The 14,543-nt window shown below is 44.0% G+C and overlaps 1 protein-coding gene across 2 annotated transcripts in view; it reads right to left on the bottom strand.

Annotated features, from left to right (window-relative positions):
* Positions 1–14,543, bottom strand: part of LOC127653148 (receptor-type tyrosine-protein phosphatase N2-like) — a 266,087-nt gene that overhangs the window by 218,168 nt on the left and 33,376 nt on the right. For both annotated transcript variants that reach the window (XM_052139704.1, XM_052139714.1), the window contains exon 2: positions 5,696–5,746. In XM_052139704.1, the coding sequence (XP_051995664.1) occupies positions 5,696–5,746 (51 nt within the window). The remainder of the gene's footprint in view (positions 1–5,695; positions 5,747–14,543) is intronic.

Below are 14,543 nucleotides of genomic sequence, written 5' to 3'. Positions count from 1 at the left end.
AATGGTAATGTTTACAAAAAATTATTTGACAAAAAAGTTGCATATCCAAGGGCAACTGTTTATTGTATTTTTCTGATATCTCAAAGATACAACAAAATGTGTTTCTTACCAGGGCAACCATTCCCTGTATACACCCTGATAGGGTCAACATGGTGTAAAATTGTCAATAATTTATTTATTATTTAATTTTAGATATAAATATTGTTACGTCTTGTAGAAGGACTACACTTAATTCATAATAACACTAACAATAATAGGCTAAAGACATTTCGCACTAAGACAAGAAACCAATAGTTGATATCGGCATATCAACTGGAATTAAAAGTAACCGGACTAGAATTAAAAGTAATTTTTGGACACCATGATTGCTTGTGGCTTTTCTTTTTCTAGCTTTTCTGTTTCCCCATGAGTATACAGATCATAAAGCACCTCTTCATGAAGAGACAGGACAATATTATGGTATGAAGTGTATTTAACCTTGTCTTTTTCTCTGGCCTGTCAGTTGAAGTCATTGGATGGGCTTTACTCAGAAATGTTTAATGGATTAAAATCTAAAGTAATTTAAACATCTCCTATCCTAGTCTCAGGTTATGATTCTTAATATATCACATTAAACCCACATTTAACTGAGGTGCAGTCAGAGATGGCAAGGATTTAAAATGTGTTGCTGTAATATTGCCAGCGCCAAAAACACACAAATTACAATAACTTGCGTCACAGCTCTTCAATGGCTGTTGCAATAAGAAAGCAAGGTCGAGAGGATGTAAACAAAATTTTTTGGGAATGAGGCAGTAACGTACTTTTGTACCCCATTGACAATGCTGAGCCAATTATGCATATCGATGAAACAAGTGCAACATGTTGCAACCAAATCAATAATGATTTTTGCTCTCTTTCCTGAATTGTATTTTTCAGCCTATTGGTTAATCGAGACCTTATTGTTAAGTCATGAGATGGACAGATAGTGACAGAACAGGCTGTTGCTGTGCGTATGTAAATGACAATGAATAACAAAGAGTTTGAGGATTACTCAGATTCTCATTCAGCTGTTCAAAGACACTAAAACCATTACAATATTGTGTCTAATTCTCAGACTGAATGGACCACCACAGAAAATCGATTCCACAGTGTAGAGTGAACAACAGAGTGATATGAAGATAAAGAACAGATAGCACCAAAGAATAGGAGTCCATTTTAACAGACTTAAGGACCACAAATTTAGTAGATTATCTGGATATGTTGAGGCCTTTGTTCATTATGGGAATAAGATCATTTGCGGATCTTAATGAAAGTTGAGACAGTTTGGATGTGTAAACGTTCAACGCATTACTTTTTCAGTAAAGCAGTATTTGGATGAGTGATTTCTAAATTTCTAACTTTGCTGATGCTTGACAAACAGTCATTGAGTTTGCATACAACCCCTTACCATCCCCAAACTGATGGCCTTACGGAATTGTTTAATCAGACTTTAAAACAGTTTCTCCGTAAATTTGTCAGTGAGATTGGTAGAGACTGGGTCAATGGCTTTCGTACATACTTTTTGAGAACAGGGAAGTCCCTCAGGCTTCCACGGGTTTCTCCCCTTTCTAATTGTTATATGGCCATGAGGTGAGGGGCCCTCTAACCTTGCTTAAAGAAAAATGGGAGGGAAGCCTGGAAAGAAAGGAACCTACTAACATTGTTTCTTATGTCTTACAAATGAACGGTTGGAGAAGATATCAGCTGGCCCAAACACATATGGCGGAAGCCCAGAAGCACCAAAAATCCTGGTATGACCAGTCGGCCCAGAAAAGTAGTTTTGACATCGGCCAAAAGGTACTGGTGATGTTACCAAGCCAAGAAAGTAAGCTCTTGGCCCAGTGGCAGGGTCCGTTTGAAGTTAAGAAACAGTTGGGCCCACCTCATATGAAGTTGTAATGCCAGGGAAAGTTCGCTCTGGTCGAATATTGCATGTATATCTGTTAAAGGAGTGGGTCTCTCGACCTGAGCCGAAAGTACATGCTATGGTGATCTGTTATGTTGGAGAGGAAGAATTGCCCCAACCAGTGTCTGGAGGTATCAGGTTAGACCACTTGAATGAAGATCAGCAGTTATAGGTGAGAGCTCTATGCAACCCAAAACAGTTTTCTGAATACCCTGGATTCACCAGTTTGATTGAGCATGACGTGGTGTTGAAAGCTGATGCTGCTGTAAGACGTTGGACTTATAGAATACCTGAACGACTCCAAGTATCCTTGAAAGAGGAAGTAGACTTTATGCTCAGATTGGGAATTACTGGGCCCTCCCACAGTATGTGGTGTCATCCAGTGGTACTTGTGCCAAAGAAAGATGGGAAGATAAGGTTCTATATGGATTTCCGATACTTGAACTCTGTAACAAAATTTGACTCATACCCTACTCCCCTGATCAGTGATTTGATTAACTGTCTGGGCCAAGCAAAATATTTAACAACTTTAGATCTTCCTAAGGATAGTGGCAAATACCATTGGCTCAGCAAACATGTCCATTGACTACATTCAGGATACAATGGGGGCTTTTCCATTTTAAGGTGTTACCCTTTGGGCTTCATGGAGCCCCCACTACTTTCCAAAAACTAATGGATCAGGTGCTGCATGGACTAACATTTTCCGCTGCCTATCTAGACGACTGTGGCAGGGCGGAGGGCGGGGCCGGGTCGTGATACTACACACCGGTCCCTTATTAGGCTAATTATGCCTCCGTGAGGTTTAAAGGCTGACTGCAGAGGGCCGTGCGGGAGAGAGAGATCGTTAGCGGACATGTCCGTCATATGTGTTTGTGTCTTTTTTTTAAGTTTACCATTAAACTATCATTTATATTATCAAGCCGGTTCTCGCCTCCTCCTTTCTACTGAATACCTTTACACTGGTGCCGAAGCCCGGAAAATATAAATGATAGTGATAAATATAAATGATAGTTTATATTTAATATAAATATAAATGATGGCGTTCCCTTTCCGCCGAAGCAGACAAAGAGCTGCTCGGAACATCTAAAGCTCTGCATGCAGTCAAAATATATATGCAAAGCATGTACCGGACACAGCAACGAAAAGGCTGGGTCTGCCTCCTCCCAGGGCAGCGCTTGCAGGTTCACAACCTGATCCCTGAAGGGGGGTCATAGATACCTTGTGCACATAGCCCAGTAGCGGACTTAGGATGATGTGAGTATCTGCCGGACCGAACTCCAGGCAAGTGTCACTGACAGAGAATGCTTGCATGTCCCCAACCCTCTTGATGGAAGCAAGTGCTATCAGGAGGGTCGTCTTCAAGGAGAGGGTCTTGAGCTCAACTGAGTCAAGCTGCTCAACCAAGTCTCTGAAGGCCCGAAATGACCACTGTGAGATCACAGGAGGGGAACAGGATTGTCCGGGTAGGATTCAGCTTCTAAGGAACCTGATAATCAAGTCGTGCTTACCCAAGGACTTGCCGTCCACTGCATCGTGGTGGGCCATGATAGCGGCTACATACACCTTCAAGGTGGAGAGGGACAGCCTCCTCTTCAACCTCTCTTGCAGGAATGTAAGCACAGACCAAACTGCGCATCTCTGTGGGTCTTCAGACTGGGAAGAACACCAATTTGCAAACAATTGCCACTTTAGGGTGTAAAGCTGCCTGGTAGAGGGAGCTCTGTCTTGGTTGATCGTGTCTACGACTGCAGTTGGTAGATCATCCAGGGGCCAGACATGGAGGTTCCAGAGGTCTGGGCATGGATGCCAGAGGGTGCCAAGTCCTTCCTCAGGGGAATTTGCCAGGGAGGTGCTGTCGTGAGGAGCGTGAGATCCGAGAAACAAGTCCGAGTGGGCCAGTAAGGGGCCACTAAGGTGACTTGTTCCTCACCCTCCCTGATCTTGCACAGCACCAGTGCAAGAAGGCTCACTGGAGGAAATGTGTACTTGCACAGGGGCCAGCTGTGTGCCAATGCGTCTGTCCCGAGAGGGGCCACTGTAAGGGAGTACCAGAGCGGGCAGTGGGAATTAGCAGGCAAAGAGATCTACCTGTGCCATGCCGAACCGCCAGGCGAAACCTGTCCTGACAGCGCGTCCGCTGTCGTGTTGAGGTTGCCCGGTGTATGAGTGGTGTGCAGCGACCTGACTCCAAAGGAGGAGATGGCGGACGAGTTGTGAAATATGACGAGAATGCACACTGCCTTGGCAATTTATGTACGCTGCCATCGTGGTGCTGTCTGAATGGATCAAGATGTGCTTGCCCCGAATCTGTGGGAGAAACCTCTGCAGGGCAAGCAATACAGAATGTGCTTGATCCTGGTAGAAAACCATGGAATCCAGGAGGGATTGGTAGAACAGTGGAAGACACTGAGGGTGGAGTCGAGGGATGCTCGATGAAGGCAGGTGGAGCCGTGGGAGGCTCGATGAAGGCAGGCGGAGCCGAGGGAGGCTCAAGGGGTGAACCCATGGAAGGCAGAGCCTTGAGGGGCAAAGCCATGGAAGGTAGAGCCGTGAGGGGCTCGAGGGGCAAGGCCGTGGAGGGCTCGGGACTGAGGGCCGTGGAGGGCTCGGGACTGAGAGCCGTGGATGACTGGGAACTGACTACCATTGTTGAGGGCACTGGCAGCGACTGGGAAATTACCTCCATGCACGTGAGCACTGGCAGCGACTGGGGAACGACCTCCATGTTTGTGAGCACTGGCAGCGACTGGGAAATTACCTCCATGCACGTGAGCACTGGCAGCGACTGGGGAACGACCTCCATGTTCGTGAGCACTGGCAGCGACTGGGAAATTACCTCCATGCACGTGAGCACTGGCAGCGACTGGGGAACGACCTCCATGGTCGTGAGCACTGGCTGTGACTGGGGAACGACCTCCATGGTCATAAGCCAAAGCGACTGGGGAACAAACTCAGTGGTCGTGAGCACTGGCAGCGACTGGGGAAAAGGTGGGAAAAGGACATGGTTCTCAACTAGACCGTCCCCTTGCTCGAGGAGCCAGATGACACACACCGCTGTTTATACCTGGTTTAAATGTATTTCCTGTGACCACTTGTTTTCGGATTTGGAGGGGAGGGTCTCTGTATCATGATGACAGACAACAGTCACTATGTCAGTGTGTTACTGCATGATAATAAAGAGCAACAAAGTCAGAAACGGAGCACTGTGAGCAGTGGTCGAAATGTAATCTAAACACAAACACAACATATCTAGCAGAATGATCCATTATTATAGTGTATTATCTGTATTAAAGGATCTTCAAGTATTCGTGCTTCTTTTATGTGTTGATATCAGACACACTTAAGAAGATCTGTGAAGCTCTCGTGATTGTGTATAAACTTTTTTTACATTTTACGATCAGACGGTTAGTTCCTTCTAAAGCTGCTCGTAATTGGAAAAGTTTACACTCTTGTTTTAGCGCAGTGGTTGATTAACAGGTGAGGGATGGCACTTCACTGCTGTGGGACACATACAGGACGGACTAGCATTTAGACCTCAAATATGATGTAGTCACATGCGTTTTGTCCACATTTGTATGTGTTTTTTGTGATCCGATCACGAAACATTTTAGAGCCTGTTTAGACCTGTATTTAGGTCTGACCACATATGATCGGATCACCCGAAACGCATATTAATACCAATTGGAAACGGGGTCAATGAGAAGTATCTGCTATGAATGATAACAAGTGCATAAATTGATACATTTTAACAACTAAAGTTTAACAACTCACCATTGATGCAGATTTCATATGGCTCACACACTTCATCCTCAAACAGACAACCTGCAAAAAAGAAGAAATATGAGAATATCATAGGATGGAAAGACACTATGAAATGGGTAAAGGGATTTGTTAAAAACTACTTGTATAGTTCATCAAATGTCTGCCTACAAGTTTCTGTTGATCAATATCTTGAATGCAACCCTAAGGGTGTACAGAATCCGTCATGGAAGACAGAGCTTTAATTAGTGAGTCTCCAGAGCAGTGTAGTAAATAAGGTCATATATCATTCAATATCCTTAATTTTTAATAAATACTCTTTGTCTGCACACTCAGTTTGAAAAGCCCTGGAATGCTACCTGGAAGGCATATATTTAAGTTGGTTTTAACTTATTAAGGATTCTTCATACTGTAAAAAGATAATTTCTCTCTCTGTGTATACAGTATGCACAACCTGCAGCTGTGTAAACATTAATGTAAGTTTATCCTTATCCTAATGCGTAAGAGAACATCACTGAAGTCATTTCTGGTAAAAAGTTTCACAATCAAATGGTTGTGAATAAAGGTTTAGGGTTTAACACCTTAATTTAAATCTAAATACTTTATTATTGCCCATATGATCTCTAAATTTTTTAAATATTAAAAATAATTTAGCAAAATCCAAAGAGGTTGCACCATGATATCTTGACTATTTGTCGTGAGGCACGCAAGAACCAATTAGGTTTTATGTTATAGTCATAGCTGCCATATTGGTTTTCAGTAATGTTTATAGATTTTATGAATTATTTGATTTGATAGTGTACATCAGACAAAGTGATGGCATGCCTTCAGAAGTCTTGTTGAGCCGAGGTGTCATGCACATTCTGAATTATGGGACACGTGCCCCCTTAGATTTTTGAGCCAAGATGATTTTGAATAGATTTTTTTACATTTCTAAAGCATATTTGTACCTTCAATAATTAAATTAAATGATTATTGCATGTGTGGCAAGGTGAGCAAGATACAGACACAGAGGGTGTGGCATCAGGCCTCAGAGAAGCGTTTATTAGAAATAATAATAAACTAGTGCTGTCAATCGAATACAAATTTTAATCGTGATAAATCTCATAATTTATTTACAGGTGGACTCAAAAGCAGCCTTTAGCATCAGTTTCCTTGTCTTGTGAATGATTACAATGAGCTCAAGTTCAAGTTCAAGACACACGAGGGCCAATGGTGTTTAAAGGGGTCATGACATGAGAAACCAAATTTGCCTTGATCTTTTGGTATATAAGAGGTCTTTGTATCATTAAAACATCCTGCAAGTTTAATATTTTAAGACGTCCTCCCCATTCTAAACGAATCATTTATTTAATCAAGCTCAAAATACAGCTCGTTCTGGATTCATGGTTAGAAGTGACGTGACGGTTACAAGTGACGTACCAGCGTTTGCATATGACCGCCTCCAGCACAAGATAACTACGCTTTAAGCGCAAGACAACTACGCTCATTTCAGTATCGCCGTGCGCCTCACAAGTGTTCAGTCGATGGACAGCGAGCTCTGACAGAGACTACTTGTGCACAGGAAAATTACGATGCCACACAGATGTGCTGTTCCTGGCTGTGGTCAAACAAAACCTCTGAATAAGCTGCCGAAAGATCCAGACGTCAGGGAAAAATGGATGCAGTTTATTTTTTGCGGACGTCCCAGTCACGGCAGTGTTAACTTAAGCGTTTGTTCTGTACATTTTAAGGATGACTGTTTTGAGAACAAATCTCAATATGATGCTGGCTTTGCCAGAAAACTGTTGCTCAAAGATAAGTCCGTGCCGACTATTCCGGGAACAACGACGACGCAAACTGTAAGTAATCTATTTTAAACTTTAAACTACTTTTTAAAGCGCAATTTCATTCATTATGAATAATCACAGTGTTTTTACTTAGTTTACTTGCATATTGTTCTGGCTGGGGGCGTCAATAATTGATACATAGGCACTGACGTTAGCCAATCATAACAGTGAGCGTTAACACTGAAGTCTTAAATGGAAAACGCCCCCAAAACAGACTGTTTGAATCAGAGGATGAGAAACAGGGTGGGAAAAGGTCATAAATCACTAGATTTTAAAAGTTTTTCTTAAAAAAAATATATTAATACTATAATTGCACCTAAGGGAACATAATAATACAATAAAAAAAACCCATGTCATGACCCCTTTAACATCGCTGACATGTTCTCAATGCAGCAATTTTTGAATGTGTTAGAATGAGTTGAGTGTGGGATGTGTTACGGCGGACACCGGGGGACCACGGATTTGAAGCTGAAATTTGGGTGTGATCTTCACACAAAGCGATTATAAGACATGAAATGGGGGCTTGGGTAAGTGGTCCAGCAACCAGGTCTCAGCGGGTAAAGACGCTTACCACCACCCCTTGAGTCACGAGTTTGAATCAAGGGCATGCTGAGTGAATACAGCCAGGTCTCCTAAGCAACCGAATTGGCCCGGTTGCTTAGGAGAGTCACATGGGGTAACCTCCTCGTGGTCGCTATAATGTGGTTCTCACTCTTGGTGGGGCGCGTGGTGAGTTGTGTGTGAATGCCGCTGAGAATAGCATGATGCCTCCACATGTGATATGTCTCCACGGTAACACGCTCAACAAGCCACGTGATAAGATGCATGGATTGACTGAGATTCGGAATCGGAAACTGACGCCAAAGGCTGCTTTTGTCATCCACCTATTTACGCACTAAGCTGTTGCACTAGCGGCAGTATTTGACATCTCGGGAGTGAGAACAGGTTGATATATAGACTTCTTTTCTTGTCAAAATTTTTTTATTTCCATATTACGAATGAAAACAAAACTATATGTAGAAATGTAATGCTTTATCAACATATTCCAAACAAAGCCTTCCACAACATAAAGATGAAAATCCACTAAAATAGCACCAATTCAAGTAACATTAAACGTTTCCCAAAGTCTAAGCGGGAGTTTTATTGAAAGAACTAGTCTCCACATAGGTTGCATATTTCTTGCAATGGGCATTAAATCCCTTAAACTCTCATCCTCCAAAACATGAATCTGCCGGTAGACTGTAGCTATCCACCTTGTAACAGCAATAGTGAATCTGCTTTCATGATTCACGTAACAGAATCGTTGCCAGCATCCGCTTTGAACTCGATATGAAAAGCGCTTTTAAAAAATACATCTGATTCTGTGTTTTGGTGATAGTTAAGATTTAGTTTGCTTCTGTGGTAATTCAAATACACCTTAGGCTGAGCAATTCTTGATCATGAGCCCAATCTTGGCTTGTTTTGTACATCATAAAGCGCTAAGACCTCCTTTCTCCATCATTTTATCACTGACAGGGAAGCACTGTCAGAGATTATTTTATTGACTGAGATACATCCTCAGCGGCTCTTATATATGAGAGAGCGTAACAGTCAACTAGTGTTTTACAACAGTACCGCCCATAGAATATCGATGGTACCGCCACATTATGCTATTTAATGATAAGCTTGTAGGCTCCCCTTGGTATAAGGGTTCTGGTGCTGTCTATTTGTGGCATGTGCATCAGTGTAATGACAGGTGGACATATTATAAAGGTTCCGCCCTTCACACCAGTGTTTATGCTAAGCTAAAACTTAATTTTGACAGCCCTTTAATAAACATAATGTCCAAAATGTGAAAAATATTGTCCATGGGGAATAGTATTAAAAAAAAAGGTAAAATGGCCACCTCATGGTTAAAGGGGACGTTGTGTAGGATGGGGAGTGTCCAAGTAAATGGTCCAGGACGTGGGCGTGGTCTGGCAGATGCAACGCGCACTCCACAGTGGTATGTGGCATGAGGGAAGGCGGCGTCTCTGGCAGCCCGCCTTCCTATGAGCCATGGCAAGTGTGAGGGAAAGGGCGGCCCAGCATCCATGCCCGTCAGCCACAACGTGCGCTCCAATTCCTCAGTGTGGTTTTATATATGCATTCATATTTAATTTTATGGCAGCGTTGATGAGGCACCACTCACATCAAGTGTGCTTCATCATCCACTGCCCAAAAGAGTCTTATAAAATTGCGCTTCTCCTCGTCTCAAGTCCACTCCCATTGTAAGCCTGGCTGAAGGACGCCACTAAGAGGCAGGGTGATGATGATCAGAGGGAAGGGCGGGTCATTCTGCCACACATGGAGAAACAAAACAATCTCTGGTAGAAATCTTTATTCACGTATCTAAATTTTGTCAGATCTATCTCGCTATAGGCGGCATTCAGTGTCTGAACTCGGAGATTGGGCTCACAGGGAAGGTGGAGAACAAGACGTGATTATTTACCACTACTGCTGTCTCCCTCACTGAGGGTAATTTGGGGAGGGGAATAAAATGAGCCGCCTTTGAGAACCGGTCCACTGCAGTCCAAACGACTGTATTGCCATGGGTGGGGGAGAGTCAAGTAACAAAGTTCTTTGCTATGTACGACCACGGATCTGGAAGGGAATGACAGCGGTTGGAGAAGCCCGGCCGGGGGACTACAGGAGGTCTTACTAGCCGTACAAATGGGACATGTGGTGACGAACTGACGAACGTTTGCACAAGCGATGGCCACCAAAAACGCTGTGTAATGAGTGACTGAGTATGAGCTGCCCATGGGTGGCAGGCGACGTTGGACGAGTGACCCCACTGAAGGACATGCATTTGAACTAATCGCGGAGCAAACAGTTTACCCACTGGGCATGAGGCAGGCTACGCAGTATTACTTAGCATGGTGTGGACTTTAGCCTCCACCTCCCAGGATACCATGTCCACCACTCGAGGAGCGGGGAGGATGGTATCCGCTGGGTCAGGAGAGGTCTCGATTTCAAAACATAGAGAAAGGGAATCGGGCTTGACGTTCTTGGAGCCCAGACAATAGAGAGCTTGAAATCAAAACAAGTGAAAAAAGCACCCAGCACCATGCAATTCAATAGTGACGAGGAGGAAGGGTCGTGGCACGGGATCGGCTGAATACCGCCCTCAAGTCGTGACACTCCTACAGAACACCCAAAACATCTGCCGGCTCATCCTGCATCGAAACACAAGGCTGGACAGGGGAGACAGCAGAGTTAAGACAATGTGAAGAACAGAAAGAGCTCCAAGACAAAAAAGAGTTGGTTGCCCAATCTATGCACCACGGGGGTAGTAGGGGACCGGAAGAGGAGGAAGGACAGCTGTTCAGAATGATTCCAAGAGACCACAGTGCCATGTCTAGTGGCATGTGTGATGACTGACAAGGGTGTACCACTAAGAGTGTGGACTGTGATGGGTTCCATCAGTCGGCATATGGGAAGCCGCCACCTTACAGCCAAATCCAAGTCTAAAAAGTTCCTCTCGTGTCAGAGGTGAAGGTAGAGGGCTGCATTGAGAAGAACAAAGAGCAATGAGAGAGAAATGCCCTGACAGATCCCTCTCCCAAGTATGGAGCTGGGGGAAGAATTCGCACATCTGGCCTGCTCGCAGAGGCGTGGGAAACAGTTGACGGGGGAGGAGGTAAATCCTGTGCCGGAGGGGGATCAGGAGGGAGGCGGAGTTGCTGGACCAGCAATGTAAGTTCAGTGAGCTGTGATGCCATCATCTCCATGGCGTAGAGAACGAGAAAATTTGAGACCGAATTCCAGAGCGGAACAAATGGCTGGTTTATCCAGTTAGTGAACTGGGGAAAACAGGACCCAAGAGCAGACAAGATAAATGTCAGTCTTTTATTAAACACAAAAACCTCTCAGCGCCAGCTCGGTCAAGCTCAAATTAATAAAGCCAGGAGGGCGAGGAGAGTGTGTTCGTCAGTAGGTGTTGTAGTGGAAGTCTGGAAAAATCCACAAAAGATAGGTGAGATGCAAAGCAACGCCCAAGACACAAGTTCCCCGACACTCTGGTAGATATTTCAAGAAATCCTCCTTCGGGAGCGACCAACAGGGCAATGGTGATCTGTGGTGTAAACTCCACACTACAGGAGACAAACATGAGGGGTACAGCAAACAATAAACCAGCAAATAAACAGGGGAAACACACAGGATAAAATAGGGTGTGCAATCAGAGGAAGACAGGTGGAGCGTGTGAGAAACCCATTACTGTAATCGACGCCTCCCCGGGAACAATCAGCATTCTCATGGAAACACAGATTAAGCTCACCGACTCCACCAATGAAATACGTGGGAGAGAGAACAAACAAACAACAGAATGAACCGGCAAATGCCGGAGCCATGACAAACAAATGGAATCTTATTGTAAAGTGTTATGGCACACTTTGTTGCATACAACTTTTTCATTCAGTGCAAATTATGACTAATGGTGTGCCATTACAAATACACAAAATAACTTAAAAGAGCATCAAGATGGTCTTACAAATATTTATTTGTTTGAGTGGGTAAGATGGAGTGGACCAATAGGTCTGTAAATGGAAGGAACAAAAAGGCACAGAACCTTTTTAAAAGAAAAGATGAGAAGAGGAAAAACTGTCAGTGGAGTGAAATATATAAAACAACAACAGAGGGACAAATTTCTAAAGGATAAAAGAGAATTGAAAGTGATATGCTACAACTGCAGTGTGTTATCTGTTTGAATTCATAGCTTGTACCGCATGAGAAAGTCACTGCCTTTCTATGGTTCAATGTGAGGAAATATGTGCTGCTCTTGATTCTATCATTACCTCAATATAGACTCATTCATCACTGGGTGCTGCCTCCCTCTGAATCATCTCAAGAGTAAAGAAGAATGACACAGACAGGTCTCCTGTCTGACAACTGATATGGTGGCAGCAGATGGGCTTAAAATTGTTTTTAGTTTTTATTTATGTAATTATTGGGCAGGTCGTTTATTGACAGATTAGGCAGAATTAGAGGCACACACACAGACTGGTGAGGCTGAACACAGACAAGAACATGAAACAGTTTGCTGTCTCCATGGAGATAGGACTGGAAGGGAGCTCTCAGGTGACATGAGGAAATATTACAGAGCTTTGCGCACGTGCTAATGTGTGTGTGCCGGCACATTGCCAAGGGACACTTTAGCAGCTGTCCTTTGAAAAAACACAAGGGAAAGACAAATGTGCCTTTAAGGGAGAGAGAGAAATAGAAGCAGTATTCTCTGCTGTTCTCTTTTTGCCTCTCCCTTTTTCATTACCACATACATGTATTACTTTGTTCCTGTAACACAGTTCAATGGAAAGGAGGAGGCAAGAACCAACATAACAATATAAATAATATTTCAATAATAAACTTAAGTAAAAAGACAAACAAACACAGGTGTCGGGCAGTTGCCCGAAACTCTCTCTTTCTCGACCTGCCATCTCCGGTCGCCTTTAACCCTCTCTGGCTTAATCAGCCTAATTAGGGTGTGCAGGAATCACGGCCCGGCCCTGCCCTCTGCCCTACCACAGTCCTTCCTCATTCTCTCAGGCCGGGGAGCCCCCTGGCATGACAAACATCCCCCACCCCCTATTGTGGGAGAGGGCTTGCCCTTCCGGCCCCGTCTGCCTGCAGGTCATCCCTGTCTTCCTGGATCTGGAAGGGGACAAGGGGAGGGAAACAACAATAACAACAACAAAAACACGGTACTTACACACTGTAACAGTGATAATACCAACCAAAAACACAATAATAATATTTAAAAAGAGAGGGAAAGGCCAACGCAGAGCAGCAGTGGGAGAGAGAGAAAAATAAATAATACATTTTTCACTGTAGCCTGGTCCTCGGCCACTCCTCCACCCTCTAGTGGATGACAGCCGTGCCTCCCTGGGTGGATCGGAGGCAGTCCGCTGGCCCCTTGCATACGGAACGCCCCGCCGTGTTTTCGGTGGACGGAAGGTCCCCTGCCCCTGGCAGCAGTCCTACCACTCCAGGTGGTCGGAGGCCGTTCCTCATTTCAGGTGGCAGATGGCCGTGGCTGCTCCATTGGGGTGGATGGTAGTGGCGTGGAATCTACTATGGCGCATTTCTCCTCCTTCCCGGGTTTCCGTACCAGTGTAACACAGTTCAATGGAAAGGAGGCGAGAACCTCTCTCTCTCTCTCTCTCTCTCTCTCTCAGTGTCCCTATTTGTACCCCTCAAAGAAGCATAAACCTTTATCTCCAGCTGTCATTACTGTAAATGTGTTGATAAAGGAGCTGAGGCTCATGTCACTGTTGCAGACACTATTCCCAAAATGAGATTGGTAAATCAATGAACTAAAGCAAATCAAGAGAAAACAAGAACAGAAAACACCTTAGATCTACTCATAAATATCAGTTCATAACTGAAATATATTCAGACCTGGTTAGATTTATTCTGAAATGTAATCTGATTACAAATTACACAACTAAAATTGTCAATAATGTAATCTTTTAGATTAACTTTTTTAGGTAATCTATTTGAGGTGTGTTTCACATAAGCATCGCTAACCAACTATGGTAGCAAGTTTCATCATTATCAACAAAGTTTAACCCGAAACCTTAGTTCCAACAAACATTCGCAAACAGAATCGCAAAGTTGTGTGGCTGGAACTACAGCTCTTTACCTGTGATTAGAAGCATAGTTCCTTGCTAGTTTGCTGTGTGGACATAATCTGACATTGCTGAGGCTTCTATATCTTTCATTCTATATACAATATTTTTAATTCTGTCAAGACTGTGGCGGAATGATCCGCCCCTCCTGCTCGTCATCCTCGCCCTGCCTCTTAGGGCTGCCCTTCAGCCATAGCCAGGCTCACTCAATTTCAGGAAGTGTCTCAGCTGTTGGCCGCATACGGCTATCATCGGACCTACCAACGGTGTAGGGAAAAGTACAAAAAACAGAACCATCAAGGAAAAGTGGAAGTGGTTTGACCAAATAGACGCTATCTAGACCGACAAGCAATGAGAGGGAGAGTTCCCTGGACTCAGCCACAT

Source organism: Xyrauchen texanus, chromosome 2 (genome assembly GCF_025860055.1).
Source record: "Xyrauchen texanus isolate HMW12.3.18 chromosome 2, RBS_HiC_50CHRs, whole genome shotgun sequence".
Lineage (NCBI taxonomy): Eukaryota > Metazoa > Chordata > Actinopteri > Cypriniformes > Catostomidae > Xyrauchen > Xyrauchen texanus.
This window is presented reverse-complemented; position numbering and strand designations above follow the sequence as displayed.